The 17,513-nt window shown below is 40.0% G+C and overlaps 1 protein-coding gene across 5 annotated transcripts in view; it reads left to right on the forward strand.

Annotated features, from left to right (window-relative positions):
* The window catches only part of LEF1 (lymphoid enhancer binding factor 1), a 172,601-nt gene extending 155,589 nt beyond the window's left edge, over positions 1 to 17,012 (forward strand). For all 5 annotated transcript variants that reach the window (XM_036765391.1, XM_036765388.1, XM_036765392.1 and 2 more), the window contains one exon: positions 16,410 to 17,012. In XM_036765391.1, coding sequence (XP_036621286.1) covers positions 16,410 to 16,489 — 80 coding nt within the window. In that variant the 3' untranslated portion in view covers positions 16,490 to 17,012. The remainder of the gene's footprint in view (positions 1 to 16,409) is intronic.
* Positions 17,013 to 17,513: the final 501 nt, after the last annotated feature.

The raw sequence follows: 17,513 nt of genomic DNA on the forward strand, positions 1-17,513 counted from the left end.
CTTATTACATATCTGGTGGTCAGCACCTCTCATTCTGTAGGTCAGGAAATTAAAGAAAAGGGAGGTATATCGCACAGGGTTTTTTGAACATGGTGCTAGAGAAAGAACTGGGAGACCCTGCTGATACTTCTGCCAATTCGTTAGCTTATGCTGCCTCCCAATGTTCCTTATTATTTATGATTAAGACAACTATGTGAACCGACATGAAGGGATTTTTGTTTACTGACTTGTAAATGAACAAAATGCCTTAACATTGACCATAAAAATTTTATTGCTCCCATCAAACATCAAATTGTTATTTTTTTCCTTTCCTTGCTAAATGCTTTGGTTTAGCTTTCAGAGTAGATGTAAAGAGGCAACCTAATAGGAGAAAAGAGAAATAGATTAGGAAGTGGAAGAGTTGGGTTTCCATCTTGATATGATCCTTAATACCTGTATGACTTTATGTGAGTCGTTAGCCTTGGGCCTTAAATGGGCTAATCTGTAAAATATGGAGGATTGAGTGCGAGTTCCTCTAAGGTTCCTTCCATCCCTCAATCTATGATCTCAGAAACACCTTGGAGGAAATTTGGTTCTTGGGTCATTTTCAATATAAATGTTTTATAGTGTCCAATTCTTTTAGGATATTTGCATAATGTTTTGAGTTATTGAGGAACTCATCATGGGATTTTGTTATTTGTTTTTCAAGGAACAGTAACCACTTTAGAGTTGCCTAGAATAACCACCCCCCCCCCAAAAAAATCTGGGAACTTAGTAGCTGGAAAAGATGAATTATATTTAATTAGCACTGGTTTCAGTGGTAAAAAATTCATGAAGTTGCTTTCCAGTACTCTTTCCTTAAAGTAAGCTACAGAATGTTAGTCAGATATTCCATGTTGTCATAAAGACACCATAAACAGAATCTTAAAAAACAACATGCTTATCTAAATGATTCTAATAATTCTAAGATCAAAGAATACCTCCAGGAAAGGATTTTTTTCCTCCTGTGCACATGTGCCTTAGCATAGTGCTTGGCATACAGTAGATGCTTAATAAGTGTTTATTGATCGATATGTTCACTTCCACAATTCTGTCATATCATACTTTTACCTACTTTATATGTACATATTTATGCCTTTCTAAGACCTATGCTTTCACCAATGTGAAACTAAAGTGTTCTTTCTCTTCATTCTCTTCACTGATCTATATTGCACCGCCACCCCCGATGCCTGAGTAGATTGTGTGAATTGAAGTGGCTGAAAAAATTTCTCACCTGGTATTCAGCATATAAAAGCTGAAGACTTCTGACTTTAGCTAGTGCAGTCCTCCGAAGTTGTGGGGGAGAGATGGGGACAGTTCATACTCATTCTTATGCAAGTGCCACCCCAAAAACAGAACATCCCCATCACTGTGAGATGGAATGATGGAATAATGGTCAGCTAGAAGCTAATCAGCTTTCCCAGGTCACCAAAGTCATGTCAGTAAGCCCATATGTGCTAAGAAGAGTTCATAAAATCATAGGTTCTAAGCTTAGAAAACACCTTAGAGGCTTTCAGGTTCAGACCTCTCATTTTATAGATGAGGGAGCTGAGTCCCAGGACAGGGAACTGACTTTTCAGGGCCACCCAGATACTAACTGTCAGAAGCAAGATATGAACTCAGTCCAGGAGAGTTCTGGGACTACATATCCAGGGTCTTATCCAGGGCCCCACCCTACCTTTCCAAAATAGAAATACATCTTAAGTTATGCAGAGGCAATATAATGTAGTAGAAAAGACATTAAGACAAAGAGTGAAGAGACGGGTTTGGGTCCTAGCTCTGCCAATTCACTTTTTAAAATTTTTTTTTTCAATGAAGAAAACTCTTCCTTCTTCCCCTTCTGCCCCTCCCCGCCCCACTGAAAAATGGAGAAAAATACAGCCTTTGTAACAAATATGTATAGTCAAGTGAAACAAACCTCTCCATTTCTGCCATTAAATTATTATTCGACAGAAATCACTCCCACCTCTAGGGCTTTCTGTAAAATGAAAGGCTTAATTAGACCAGTAGTTCTTAACCTGGGGTCTGTGAACCTTTTTTTAACATTTGTTTTGACGTCCAAATTAAATAGAATTGGTTGCCTTTGTCATCCTATGTGTTTTATTTTGTGCATTTAAACACATTATTTCAAGATGGTTTCCATGGGCTTTACCAGACACCCAAAGAGGTCCAAGACACAAAATCAATTAAGAGCCCCTGGGCTAAATCATTGCTAAGGTCCCTTCCAGCTCTAATATTCTTTTATGATCTTTTATTTGAGGTGGTGAAGGCACTTGCCTTTCTGTCTGATGGAATTTATCATGAGAATTGGAATAGAAGGTGTTCCTTGCAGCATACAACTCTATTCTAATGTGGCCATATTCACCCAATCTAGTGTATTAAGTGCCCTCTCTGGTGAATTTGAGAATGGATGGCACTATTTATATCAGCTCAGCCTCAACACTAAACTTGTATTTATTTTAAATGTATTTTATTAATGTCTTTTGTCTTTTTAAAAAATGTAATAGCATTTTATTTTTTCTGATTATATGTAAAAACTATTTTTAGCGTTCATTTCTACAAAATTTTCAGTTCCGAATTTTTCTTTCTCCCTCCCCTCCCTTCTTTCTAAAATGGTAAGCAGTTTTAAATAGGTTATATATATGCAATCATGTAAAACATATTTCCATATTAGTCAGTTTTGACAGACCAAAAGGAAAACACACACATGTGTGCGGCACACACACACACATACATACACACACATGTGAAAATAGTATGCTTAAATTTGCATTCAGAGTCCATCAGTTCTTTCTTTGGTTGAAGATGTTTTCCATCATGAGACCTTTGTAATTGTCTTGAATCTTTGTATTGCTGAGAAGAACTAAGTCATTCACAACTGATCATCATACAGTGTTTATGTTACTGTGTACAGTGTTTTACTGATTTTGCTCAGTTCGCTTTGCATCCGTTCATACAAGCCTTTCCAGACTTTTCCGAAATCTGCCTGCTGATCATTTCTTATATACAGTAGTATGCCATTACATTCATATACCACAACTTGTTCAGCCATTCCCCAATTGATGGATATCCCCTCAATTTCCATTTTTTTGCAACCACAAAAAGAGCTACTATAAATATTTTTGTACAGATAGGTCTTTTTCCCTTTTTATGATTTCTTTGAGATACAGACGATGTCTTTTTTCTTTATAGCATGGTAATTTCTCACTGCCCTCCACAAATGAACCATCCTTTGTGACAAAGAATCAAAGACTCCATAGTCATTTATTAAGCACCTTATTGGCTCCATAGAAAAAGTACTGGGCCTGGAGTCAAGAAGACCTGAGTGTAAATACAGCCTCAGATGCTTGCTACCTGGGTGACTCCTGGAAAGTCACTTAACTTCTGCCTACCTCTGTTTCATCAACTGTCAGATGGGGATTAAAATAACACCGACCTCCCAGGGTTATTGTGAGGATCTAATGAGATCCTATTTGTTAAGTGCATAGTCAGCATAGTTCCAGACACATTTATTAAGTATTAATAATACTTCCTTAAGCACCTACTATGTGCCAGCCATTGTGCTCTATACTGGGCATACAAGAATTTTAAAAATGAAACAATCCCTGTTCTCTGTTAATAGGAAGATTCTGTGATATGATAAAACGACAGCATTCCAGTGTTTTAGTAAATGTTTATTAAGGAATATTTACAATCTCAGCATCTGCCAGGTATTACCAGTTATATCCTAATACAGGTATTTGGTTTGTGGTTGTTTTATCTCAGCAGCCTAAAGAATGAATGGGGAGATGAAATATTTTTTAAGTTGGTACAAGTGAGTAAACTCCACTAATTAAAAAATGTATAACTTTACAAATTGGGTTGTTATTTTGTGTTTATTTAAAAAAAACGCCCAGCAACCCTTTTTTTTTTAAATGAAAAGGTATATCAGTTTAATGGCTTCAGTTATCTGATATTTAAAAACAGGATTAAGACTTAAAAACAAGCTGTCATTATCACCTCCTGGCGATTAAAAAGCATACAAGGAAGAAAAAAAAATATTTTGGCTCCCTAGAGCTTATCTTGGAGATTTGCTAAAGCAAATAAAGGTTTTCAAGGTTTTCTCCCCTTTTTTCTCCCCCTTTACTAAATAAAACCCTTTGCTTTTGTTTCTTTATGGCCCAGAGTTGTAAGTGAGGTGTGCCAACAGAACAGAGAATATTCATTGTGCCATGCCCTGGATGCAGCCCTTAAATAGTTTCTACTGCTTATGGTTGAAAAGTAGAGGTGAGAATTTTTAGGACCCTTTTTTTTAGCATCTGTGATGTCCTGTAACCCCGAGGGTTTTCCTAAAATACAAATCTGATCCTCGGTGCTTGTAGTATTGCTGGCCCCCAACTCAGCTAACTTAACCCCACTCTTAGAGGCAGGGACCATTCTGAAAATACTTTCTGTTCAGAAGAGATAGCATGATTCAGGAGACAGAAGGCTGGAATTGGAATCAGAAAACTTGGGGTAGCAACCCACCTGTGCGGCTACTCATATGACTTTGTTTACCTCTGAGTGTCAATTGAAGACGAAGAAGAATAGTTAGCATTTACAGATTACTTTTAAGTTTTGGAAAGCACTAAATATATGCTAACTCATTTAACCCTCACAACAATCCTGGGAGGTAGGTACAATTAATTATTTTACAGATGAGAAAACCAAGTCTGAGAGCTTCAATGATTTGCCCAGGGTTATGTGGCTGCAGTGAGTGTTTGGGGTGGAATTAGAAGACAGGTCTTCCCGACTTCAAAGCATTCTGTCCACTGGGCCACCTCATAACCCATCTGTAATTTACGCATTTATAAAATGAGGGGATTGGATTAGATGACCGCTAAGACCACTCTTCTCTCTAAATCTTTGATCACTGGAGAAGAACGATTGCATCCTTCTTGCATCTCTTTGGATCTTGGATCTTACAAGATCCTGGCATACTTTATATTATGACAATAACAACCACAATTACAATAATAATATTTATATAGCACTTACTGTGTGCCTGAAACTATGCTAAATACTTCACAATTATTTTCATTTGATCCTCGCAACCACCCTGGAAGGTAGATGCTCTTATTATCCCCGTTTTACAGCCTGGGAAACTTGAGGCAGACAGAGGTTGAGGGACTTGCCCAGGGTCAGGAAATAAATATCTGAGGCCATATTTGAACTCAGACCTTCCTGATTCCAGACTCAGCACTCTATCCACTCTGACACTGAGCTTCTAGAAGACGACTCTTTAACTGGCCTTGTTCTGGTTCCCGGTTTTGTTCCACAGTCCCAGAAAGCATGGTCAGCAGTGCCCAGCTTTGTACAATGAAGCATCAGAGCAACTTGCCTATTGGTGACAGCCTCCACGATACTTACAAAACAAAACAAAAGTCAAGATGTAATTGAAGAAATAGGAAAGAAACAGTCATAAGTTTTATTTCTTTATTTATGCTTTATTTATTTCATCCAAAGTCTCTGATTGACCCCAAAACCAGCAGTCAGGAGATTAAAAAATTACAACTCATTTTCTGTTCTTTAATCAGTATAGTGCAATCAAGTCTGTCAAGAGTCACTGGAGATAGATACAAAGAAAGACCAAAAAAACCCCCAGCATAGTGGAGAGTAAGACCAGGGTCCAAACCCCACCTCTGACACACACTATTTATGTAACACTGGACAGGCCATTTAACCTCTCAGTGATCTAGACATACCTCTAAAACAAAAGATTGTTGTTTTTTTTGAGGGGCGGAAGGCAGGGCAATTGGGGTTAAATGACTTGCCCAAGGTCACACAGCTAATAAGTGTTTCAAGTATCTGAACTCAGGTCCTCCTGACTCCAGGGCCAGTGCTCTACTCACTGCGCCACTTAGCTGCCCCTAAAACGAGAGATTCTTAATTTTTTCTGTGTTCTGGACCCATTTGGTAGTCTGGAGAAGCCTATGGACCCCTTCGCAAAATAATGTTTTTTAAATGCATAAAATACATAGTATTATGAAGAAAACCAATTACATTTAAATGTAATTATCAAAAAAAAATTTAAACAAGTTCATGGATTAAGAACCCCTGCATTGGTAGAGTGAGCTTCCTCACTTTAGAATTCCTTCTATTAGTGAAATCACCATTCCAGTCCTTGTCTCCACACTCAGTTCTACTCTTTACAGCAGTGAAAACAGCTAAATCAGCCATAGCCTCACCATCAAGGCCATGAGCAGGCCTGTAGAGTTAAAATAGGTAGTGGAAGAAATATAAATCTGGAGGTGAGTGTCTGAGTCCAGTGTTTAGGAAGACCTATAAAGAGACACAAGGCTTAATGATCTGCTTTGGCTCCCAGGCACATTTTGAGTTGATGCTTTCAAAAGCTACAGTCTGTGTTGATCCTGTGGCTGCAGATCTAGTCCGCTAGGTCTTTTTTGCCCTATTTTCACAATGGCGGGTGCTCCCTGGGGTGCTGTCCTGGAATGAGCCTTATAAATGACGTTTTCCAGGACATTTTCTTATATTGTCAAGACAATGGGAGTCTTGAAAATCTAAAGAGAAATGCAGAGGCATCCTTTGAAATCTAGTATAAGAACTTCTCTCCCTGGCTATCCCCCTCCCCAGTCTCTTCATTGGTGCAGTTGGAGCAACTACACAGCACCCCTATTTTCTAAACCAAAAATTACTATTTTTAGTCATAAAAGGAACATTCCTTTTGCAGAACCTCCTTAACCTTACATTTTATTCCTGCGATTCCTTTGGTATAGAGAACTTTTACTGATGCTGTTTGGCAAGTACTCTGCAAATTATTGTCTTAGAGTGTTCTGTAGAGCATTAAAAGAGTTAATTGACTTGCCCAGTCGTACAACCAGTATGTATCAAAGGCTGTACTTGAATCTAGGTCTTTTTGACCCCAAAGCTGGTTCTCTATTCACTACACCACAAAAGCATCATGATGATAGTACATAGGAAACTTTACCCAACTTAGAAACAGAAGCCACAAGCAATAATAATAAATTACATTTTTATTTTCTTAAAAACAAGGATCAGCCCAGAAAATTCAAAGCATTTGGTCATCATGGGTAATGGGGACATAAATGAGTGAGTGAGGGTAAGCATGGGAGCCCTTAATCCACATCTTTGTCTATTCTTTCACAATCATAGCCTCTACTTTCCCTCTTTTTCCTCCACCCAAACTCCAGCCAAACACAGTTCAGCAGTATAAGATGTACCCTGTGGCACATTCACATACCCCAGGTGTCTCTATCTGCAGAACACCCCACAAAGATATGAGAATCAGGTCATGGACCCCCTTACCTTATTTCCTTATCACAGGATTCATCACACTGACTTGAATAGAAGAGGTTGTACAGTCAAGACAGGATGGCTAATCTAATGAATATAGAATAATGTCCAGATATTTACAAGTTCCCAAAAGCAGAACCTTCTCTTAGGCTGCTCACCAGATGGTATCTGGGGGCAATGTCCTGTCATCCTGATCTCTGTCTTGCACTGGTCCCATATGGCTCTGGATGTGGAAGTGAGGCTGGTAACCTTGTACAGCCCTCCCTCACTTAAATCCAATTCACTTGCATGTCATGGCATCATCTTCCAGATGGCACAGTCCTCTTTGAGAATGAAGGACAAACAACAACAAACAGTGTCTAGGATAGTGATGTATTTGAGCCTGTCTTTAGTAGTTTGGAGGTTCGCTAATGCAAAGATTGAAAGCAACTCATGTAAGAATATAAGACTTGCATGGCCTGGTTGATGGAGCCCTGGACTGGGAGTTAGGAGAGGTACACTCAAATCCTGCCTTGAACATTTATTGTGACCCCCAGTGCAGCTCTTTTAACCTCTGTGTCTTTATTTCCTCATCCTCGAAATGAGGGGGTAGGACTCAATACCCACTAAGGACGCTTTGGGCTCAAGAGCTATGATCCTATAAGAATCTCAAAGGAGGTCACCGTGATGGTCATCAGTAGCTCAACGTTCCTGGTGATAGAGCTGGGTGGAATAAGAGAATCCCTGTTAGTGCTCAAGAACTTGTCTTTAGAGAAAAGAAAAATGATCCTGGTTGACTTGTGCTTAGCAAAGCATTCCTCTCCCTGTTAAGAAACTATTCCTAAGTTTGAACAGACACCTTGGTACCTTCTGAGAGAGACGGAGAGAATGGGAAACATTTGGCTGAATGCCGCCTGCCTCATTTTTATCTGCTGTTGAGCTTTAAATCTAGACTTAAGCTTCCATTTCTTGCGTAGATATTCTTTGGTATTGCTTGAAAAGCCCCATTCTTCCCGTGGGGGGGCCCTCTCTCTGGCTCTTCTGTTATTCGGGGCTTTCAGGATTTAGTCTTGGAGAACATTTTTAAATGATTGATCGGCACTGGTATTCATTTTCTGTCTATTATTAGAAGTTCTGTCATATATATATTTTCTGCATTCCACTGATTAAAATCAAGACTTATTAACCAGGGGCAAGGTGGTACAAAGCAAAGATCAGTGATCTTAGAGATACAAGATCTCAGTTCAAATTCCAGCTCTGTTGCTTACCACCCTGCATGACTTGGACAAGTCAGTTTTTTCTGTGCTTCCGTTTTCCTCTGTAAAATGAGTCTTTTGGACTCAGTGACCTCAAAGTCTTCTTAAAGTTCTCAATGACCACGGGGTAAATTATCTCACATAAAAGAGGCAAGAAAAAGCTGTTATGATAGAAGGGAAAAGGTAGTAGGTGAAAGGGAATGAGTGAACCTTACTCTCATCAGATTTGGCTAAAGGAGGGAATAACACACACACACACACACACACACACACACACACACACACACACACACACACTTTCAATTGAATATCTTACCCTACAGGAAAGTAGGGGGGAAGGGGATAAGAGGTGGGGATGATAGAAGGGAGGGCAGATTGGGGGAGGAGGTAGTCAAAAGCAAACACTTTTAAAAAAGGACAGGGTCAAAGGAGAAAATTGAATAAATGGGGCATGGGATAGGATAGAGGGAAATATAGTTAGTCGTTCACAACATTACTATTATGGAAATGTTTTGCAGAACGATGCATGTATAACCTAAATTGAATTGCTTGCCTTATCAAGGAGGTTGGGTGGGGAGGGAAGAAGGGAGAGGATTTGTAACTCAAAGTCCTAAAAACAAATGTTGAAAATTGTTTTTACATGCAACTGGGAAATAAGATCTAGGCAATGGGGTATAGAAATCTATCTGGCCATACAAGAAAGTAAGGGAGAAGGGAATAAGGGAGTGGAGAGTGGGGCGATAGAAGGGAGGGGAGACTGAGGAAAGGGGCGATTGGAATACGTGCTTTCTTTGGGTGGGGGACAGTAGAGATGGGGAGAAAATTTGTGGAAATGAATGTTGAAAACTAAAACTAAAAATAAACAAATTAATTTTTTAAAAAAAGTTCTCTATGACCCTATGAAAGGGTTGGACTCAGGGTCCCCGAAGTCCTTTCCAGCTCCATGATCTTAAGTGCAAAATAAGATATGCAGAGATATAAAAAAATAGGGCTATTTGCTTTAAAGGGGGAATTAAATGTGCATTTGTCCTCTCAACCCATTTTTAAAGGAGTTTTTTAAAGGAGTTTTAGTGTTAGAGAAGGTATAATGAAAAGAGAGAAAGGGGAAATGGATGAAGAATTGAGAATTCTGTATGTGGTATATTAGGTTCACTTTGTTATTTGTAATCATTGAACACTTTGATTTACTTGAAGGGAGTTTTGGGAAAATCTGTTTTTCCATAAATTGTCCTATGGGAAGTACTTTCTATGGGAGTGGTTTCTTGACCAGTCATGTCTTTGAGAAGGTCCTGTGAATCCCTCCAGGGACATTAATTCAATGTGCTTGTTCTACATGGGTATTATGTGTACACTCATAAAGGGGACAACAAAGGACCATCAACAGAAAAGAGAAACCCAAAACAAAGGACATAGGACAAAAATACAAGCACCTGGAATTTTTTTATTAATAGCTACAGGGTAACCCCAGGGAGAAACAACCCCGATTTGTTGAAAGTCTTTTTGACATTGCCAAAGTTGAGTGTGCAAATGAGCTAGTTTCCATTTGTTGTGCATTCTGTGATGCTGGCTATGAAAATGTTCTTGAACAAAGGTGGAAGCCAATTTCTTGGCTCAGGCTCAATAAAGACAAAAGTTTAGGATGAGGCAAAGAACCAGTGAGAGCTTGGAACACCCCTCCCTCTTCCTCCTGCTCTCTGTCTCCCCACCCCTCCCCACTTCCCCCATGCTGGGAATCTTCACTTTACATTAGGGCTTTGTGGTTGGTGTGCCAGACCATGGGTATTGGGGGTGGAGGCTAACACAGCTGTATAAACAAGACTGGGTTATGGCCATCCATAACCACACATTATCATTTAAACATTTTTTTCTCAGATACTTAGTAATGCCTCATTCCAAGGCATAGGGACTAGATTTCTGAAGTTATATTTTTTAATCTTAGAGAAGAACTAAATTTCCAATCCAGGTTTCATCTTTCCTTCCCAATGAGTTAATAAGTCATTGTTTCCTGTGGTCTGAGGGCTCCATTAGAAAAGTGACAAAAGGATTTATGTTCAGTAGAGTGACCCAGTCTAAAACAACAACAGTTTGAACCTTATAGGAAAAAAGTGTGACTTATCTTCAGATTAAATCCCTGAAAGACAGGAATCTCTGTATAAGCATGGCATTTTGCAGTGGAGTGATTCACACCCCAAAATGAAATCACAGGTTTGGGAGTGTTTTTGTCAGTTTTCCCCAGGGCAGTGAAATTTCAAGCATTGGCACAAGGTGTGTGGTGTGGTATAAAGCAATTTCTGCAATTAAAATCTGTGTCTCTTTTCACCTCTCATAAATCCCGCTCTAATCTTTCTCTCCTCCCCTCCAATTTTCATGTCAGAACTAAAACCGCTTTTTTTTTCTTTTTTTCTTTTTGGTTGTTGTTGTTTCTGGAGTGGCATTGTGGGAAGAGGTGGGGCCCTCCACCTCCCTCCTCTTTCCTAGCGCCAAATCTCAACCAAGGGAGTATTCTTTCTCTCCTCTGTTCAGGGAATAACTTGGCCATCCTTGTACCTGGTTCTTGAAAAATGCACTGCACCAGGCAAAGGGTGCAGGGGTTGGACATTGGGGGAGATGTCTATATGCACTTCCTTCCTGGTCGCATCCCCTCCTCTACTGCCCAGCCATCCTATGTACTTTATTTTGTCCTTCCTGCTTGGGTTCTGCCTAGGAGAAGGCTGTGGAACTCTAAGGAAGTATGTCAGCACCTTGCCTTTAATTCACTTTAAGTTTGAACTAATAAACAAGCATCTAAACAAGCATCTCTCTGCCCCTTCCCCCTACCATTCTCTCTCTCTCTGTCTCTCTCTCTCTCTGTCTCTCTCTCTGTCTCTGTCTCTCTCTCTCTCTCTCTCTCTCTCTCTCTCTCTCTCTCTCTCTCTCTCTCTCTCTCTCTGTCTCACTGTATCTCTCTCTCTGTCTTCCCTACGCCACTTTCCCAGTCTCTGTCTCTATCTCTGTCTCCCTCCCCTCCCACTCTCTGTCTCCTGTCTCTGTCTTTCTCTGTCTCGCTGTCTCTGTCTCTCTGTCTCTCTCTCTCCCTCCCTCCCCCCATTCTCTCTGTCTCTATCTTCCCTACTCCACTTTCCCAGTATCTGCCTCTATCTCTACCTCCCCTCCCACTCTCTCTGTCTCTGTCTCTCTGTGTCTCTGTGTCTGTCTCTCTTTCTCTGACTCTCTGTCTCTCTCTGCCCCCCACCACCACACACACCCTATCTCTTTTACACATCCTTTGAGTCAGGGACTAAAAGAACCTCAGGGTACAAATAATTCATTCACCAAAAGTAAGTCTCATTTAAAAATGTATTTATTTTAAAGCCTTTATTATCTCTTCCTCCCACTGTCCCTCTGCATTGAACAGTTCATAAAAGAAATAAAACCCTTATAACAAATATACACAGTCCAACAAAACAAATTTCCCCTTTGGCCTTGTCCAGAATGTCTCAATCTGCATTTTAAGGCCATCAGCTTTCTGGCAGGAGGTGAGTGGTGTCCTCTGAACTCATCGCTGCTCTTTACACTGATCAAAGTTCTCAAGTCTTTCAAAGTTGTTTTTCTTTATAATGTTGTCATTGAATAAATTTTCATCCTGGCACTATTTACTCCCCTCAGTATTAGTTCCTAGCATTCTAACATCAAAATTCTTTAGTTACACAGATCTTCCCTTGGCTCCCTCTCCCTGCCTCCTCTCTTGTCCGCCACCTCTTCTCCACCTTGTGAATTACCTATTCCCGATAGGTAGTTTTGCCAGCCCGTGTTGCAGATCACACTTGACTTCTTGGGATAGTTTGAAAAGTTCGTAGTTTGATTCGTGAGTACTTCGTGTGGATCATTTACATTTTCTTTTAGTAGCAACTGTTTAGAGGGCACCCCCTCCCCACTCAGATATCCAATACAAATGGCACAGACAGTGGCTCTCACTGTGGATCAAGCCCAAGACTTAACATATGTAAAATGTGGCTCGCAGCACTTTCTTTGAAGCCTAACCACAGCCGTGGAGCTGTAATTGCAGCCTTTGATTGCGCCGACTTCACTTGTGGATTGGGCTTTGCTAGGGCATGCCTGGCTTGGCGAGGCTTCAGCTGCAGCCCCCCAGTGAAGTCTTAGATGTGGGGAGTGTTCCATCTCCTTAGCGCATGCCTGTGGTTTCTTGAAAAGAATCCTGATTTGACCTGTTTAATGTCTGTAAAGCACACCACAAGGCCCCCATTCCTTACGCTTTAAGGTACGGAGTTGGTCTGTCCACGGTGGGAGCCCATGAGTTTTGTTTACCCCTTAGCTCCTAAGAGGAAAGAGTGATATTACTTGCTACTTGAAGTGCCTTCTTTAAAAGAAACCATCAGAACAACCAACAAACAACAACAACAAAAAAAAAAACCAGCATATCCCTTGGGAGATCTGCCCCAGTGGTGTTAAGTTGCTTATTGGTGGGCAGTTGTCCAGTGAGCTCATGCAGCAAACTTAAACCAGGATTAGTAAGAAAAGAAAACATGTTTTGCCTAAGTGTATTTAGAAAATTCCTCTCCTAAGTCCAGTTCGATGCTGAGAAACTTACTGAGTGTGTGTGTGGGGATGGAGGGGGGGACAGGGGAGGGGAGCAATGAAGAATGTGAGGTAAGATTTTTGTTTTTTAGCTTTATCATAGTCGGGCAAATCCAAGTGGCCCGATTGTCATTCTATATTTATATCAGGATATTAGAATTTTAATCACTCCATCAGCAATCCTAAATTTAAGCCTATTTATTGAGCACCTAAAAAAGATATATATATATTAGAATGTACTTGGCTAGAAGGGTGGAGGGAGAAAGGAAGCTTTTAGGCAGAGTAGTGAGGAGTGCTGTGAGGGGTTAGGCATATACATTGCATTTTTATTCTGGCTTAGGAGAAGTAAAGGCCTTGTTTAAGAATGGAAGCCCAGAGCAAGGCCATGGAAGTTATCTTAACCTTCTGGCTTCAAAGGAGCCCTTGCTGGTAAGAGAAGGGAGTGAGGAAAAGCCTCGACAGAAGAACGCTTCATTTCCTCCAGAAAATAGACATTTCTGGCTTTTAATGGAGAATACACTCTGAATCACAGCATTTGTATCAGACTGCTGTTAGCTACTGGCTTAGAGCCTCAAGGCTATTCCTCAACAGGAAGCTGAATGTTTTTATGTAAGACTGAGAGGAAAACCTTCCCAGGAAGAGTGACCTGTACCAAACCTTTGAAAATCTGGGATGAAAAGGCACAAAGTAAATGGGAAATCTACGGGGTGCACTCGGCACTGATTCCATGCTGTTTGCTTGGACTCTTCCTTTCTCCTTGGGAAGGTAGAGACCTTCATATCTCTTTGATCCCTGAGTACTACTGGGTAGGGTACCACTGCAGGAAACTGGGTGGGATAGGATGGGGGTTAGGGATATGAGATCCCCCATTAAGTCAGACAAGGCCTAATTTTATAAGAAAATAGAAATTGAATGTGCCAATAAAAGGCGTCCTTAGTTGAAAACAATACTTTTGTAAATAAACATTTGGCCTTACCTTCACAAAGCATAGATGCCTATTTCATGCCCAGTTTCAGGCTGAGCATTTGGTAGTCACCATTCTGTATGTGACAAGGAACTCTTTTACCTTACTTGAGAGTGATGTAGTTTTATCTTGGTCAGGTAAGTTCAAATGGCCCAATAATCATTTTATACTTATGTCAGGATAGTAGAATTTTAATCACTCCATCAACATTCTTTATTAAGCACCTAAAAAATCTCGCGTAGGGACAATATTCAGGTTTGCCATCTGCTATCCAATTTCAGAAATAATCAAATTAGTGTTCAATGTCTTATTTTTATTTCTCCTCTTTCATTCTTAGTCTTCTCAAACATTCCCAAATAAAAAGCAGATGGAAATCCAAGTCATCTGAGTTTAAGAAATTATTTCAGTCTGTAGTGGTCCCATCAAGTTGAGTAAGTTGCATGCAAGATTTCAAAATACTCAGACTTTCTTCTCTTCTTCAAGGTTGTGTTTGGAGTAGTAGATCTATCCTAAGCGTATGTTTAATTGTTTCAGTCAAGTCAAACTGTTCATGACCTCATTTGGGGTTTTCTTGGCAAAGATCTTGGAGTGGTTTGCTGTTTGCTTCTCTAGCTCATTTGACAGATGAAGAAACTGGGGCAAACATGAAGTGACTTGCTCAGGGTCACATAGCTAGTCAGTGTCTGAGGCCAGATTCGAACTCAGCAAGATGAGTCTTCCTGACTCCAGGCCTCGCACTCTATCCACTGCGTCACCTAACTGTCCCACTGTCAGCCTAGAGCAGCTGCCTATTTCTAAAGTCATATGGGAAAAAATTCAGAGGAAAGTGATTTCTTCAACAAAAGTCCTAATGTATGATTTCTTTTGTCTTATTACTTATAACACTATCAGTGAAAATAAGTCCATTTCTTCTCCCTAACTTAACGAAACTGTGATTTTTAAGGTCTATTATATTCTCAGCTTTTCTGGTGTTCAAGATTCACCACAGCTGTCATAAGCACTGTCTACTTTACATATCCATTTAACACTTGCCATGAACATTACATGGCTCTAGGCACTTGTGTTGATTGTCCAGAAGACAAAGTTGTTTTTTTTTTTTCTGATCCTAGAGAATATTAGGATTAAAATGGAGAGACCAGATGATCTCCAGGATCCCTTTCAGCTCTAGGTCTTTGGATCATAATCCAATGACAGATTTACAGATACTAACAAAGAACCCTGGACTCTTGATATAAGGGTGTAAAAATGTATGGAAAGATGTGGTGATGCTTGGTATTAGGATATTAGTAATGTGCTGGATAATATATGTGTCCTCTCTGGTAAATTTTAACACACACAATACCAGTATGGCCTCCCCAGCTTTTTTTCTTTTTCCATTATGCCCATCCTATAGGTGAGTTTTTCAGAGTTTAATTGTTATGCAAAAGAGAGTCTTTTAAGGGTTTTAAGACAATTTTTTTGTTACAGAATAGTTATTACTGAGTGCACTGGGTTGTCCATAGAGCATTGTACAACACAGTCCTCAAGATGATAAGTTTTAAAGATGCTGCGTTTAGTACAACCTCCTCATTTATGAGTGAGGAAACTGAGTTATGCCACTGTATATACCCTTCAGAACCAACTGGGGGCAAAATTTCTAAGACATATTATATTCTCTTCGAGGTTGTGACTTGCTCAGAATCACGTGAGGTAGTTAGTGATTAAACTAGAGTTTGAACCCACTTTTTCTGGCTGAATCTAGTGTTCTTTCTCCTACCTGCTCTAGGAGTTTTACTTCCTAAGGCAAAAATTTGAATTCAAAGTACTGAGAGTCACATTGTATATGGGGAATCACATCGTTGATTCAGTGCTCATTTGTGGAAGGAAATGTAGTCTTTATTAGAAAGGAATTACTGTTGGAGTCATTTATATTTTCCAAGGTATTTGTTTTAGGAGTGTTTGTTTTTAACCAATCTAGCTAAGTGGCACAACAGATGCCGCTAACTCATTAAAAAGTAAAAATGTGCTTAATTAATCAAGTATGTGGTGGAAGGTGCATGAATCCAAACATTTTGAAAACCCTGATGTTGAAACATTCTAATTGTGTTGCCTGAAGCCAAAGTTCCACTTGGGACTAAGCAGTGCTAGGGCACAATCCATCGTTGGGATAACCAAGTTGCCCTAATGGACCAAAGAAATACAAAGGGTTTGTGAAGGTCTTGCACTAGAGACATTAAAAAAATGGAGGGTTTTTTTGTTTTTTGGCAGGGGGTTGGGGGGGTGGAGAAGGGAATTTCGTCTATGGATGGTTCATATTAATAGCCTTTCTTTTGTTCCTTCTTGAGGTGGAAAACGAAACTCATTCCCCACGTGCAAAGCCAAGGCAGCAACCCCAGGGCCTCTTCTGGAGATGGAAGCCTGTTGAAACTCCAAACATCTCCTCGGTCTGAGCAGTCGACCCAAAGGAGTCTTGATGTCCACTTGACCCTGTGGTTACTGCTAGAAACATTGAACCATAAGGACAATCACTGCCAAATCCCTCTTTGCTCCTACTGCAAGAATCCAGTCCTGAAAGAAAAGCATAAGAAGATTTTAAAACAACAAACCCCACAAAATTGAAATGCACATGAGAAGGTTTGCAGGCTTTGGGTCAGTTGAGAAGCTTCTCTCCCTTCATCTCTGCCTTGTACTTCCCAGAGTATTTTGCATCTATGTCTCTGCCTTTTGGCAAGCACGGTAACCTGGCCATGTCCGCCTGCCTGCTGCAACCACCTGGAGCCAACAGCCAGCCAGCACTCAATCACCTGCCCATCCCCCCATGAGGAATTTGTGGAAGACCTCTCCATCTTTGTTTCTGTCTCCATTGTTTTCTCTCTTCCTTCCTCCCAAACTTTTTATTTAATAACAGTGCAAAAGGATCAATTTTACGTTTGCTTCTTTTTTTTTAAACTTGAATGCTTTTATATTTTTAACTTTTTAGTTTTAATTTCCTTGGTGTATATTTTACTAGCTATATGATCTTTTAAATAAAATTCAAAGATCTGGAAAAGTATGATTTTTTTTAAAAAAACAAAACTGAAAGAAGTCCAAGAGAAATCTTGTCTGAAAATGTGGCTTCTCTGTGAACGATTTGTAACAAATAGTGGCCTCTCCGTCTTTGTAAGGTGTCATATAGAACTAACTAAGTGTAACCACCAAGTCAGCTTGTCAGTAGACACGTCGATCTTGCTTCACTTTAGTCCTCTTTGTAAACCTAAGCAATACATCCAGCAAATTGGTTTGCAGTGAGTTTTCCCTTTCTTCTTTATCTCTACCCCCTCCTTCTTGTAAAAAGCCCAGCACTTGAATTGTTATTACTTTAAATGTTCTGTATTTGTATCTGTTTTTATTAGCCGATTAGTGGGATTTTATGCCAGTTGTTGAAATGAGCATTGCTGTACCCATTAAAA

This window comes from Trichosurus vulpecula, chromosome 6 (genome assembly GCF_011100635.1).
Source record: "Trichosurus vulpecula isolate mTriVul1 chromosome 6, mTriVul1.pri, whole genome shotgun sequence".
Lineage (NCBI taxonomy): Eukaryota > Metazoa > Chordata > Mammalia > Diprotodontia > Phalangeridae > Trichosurus > Trichosurus vulpecula.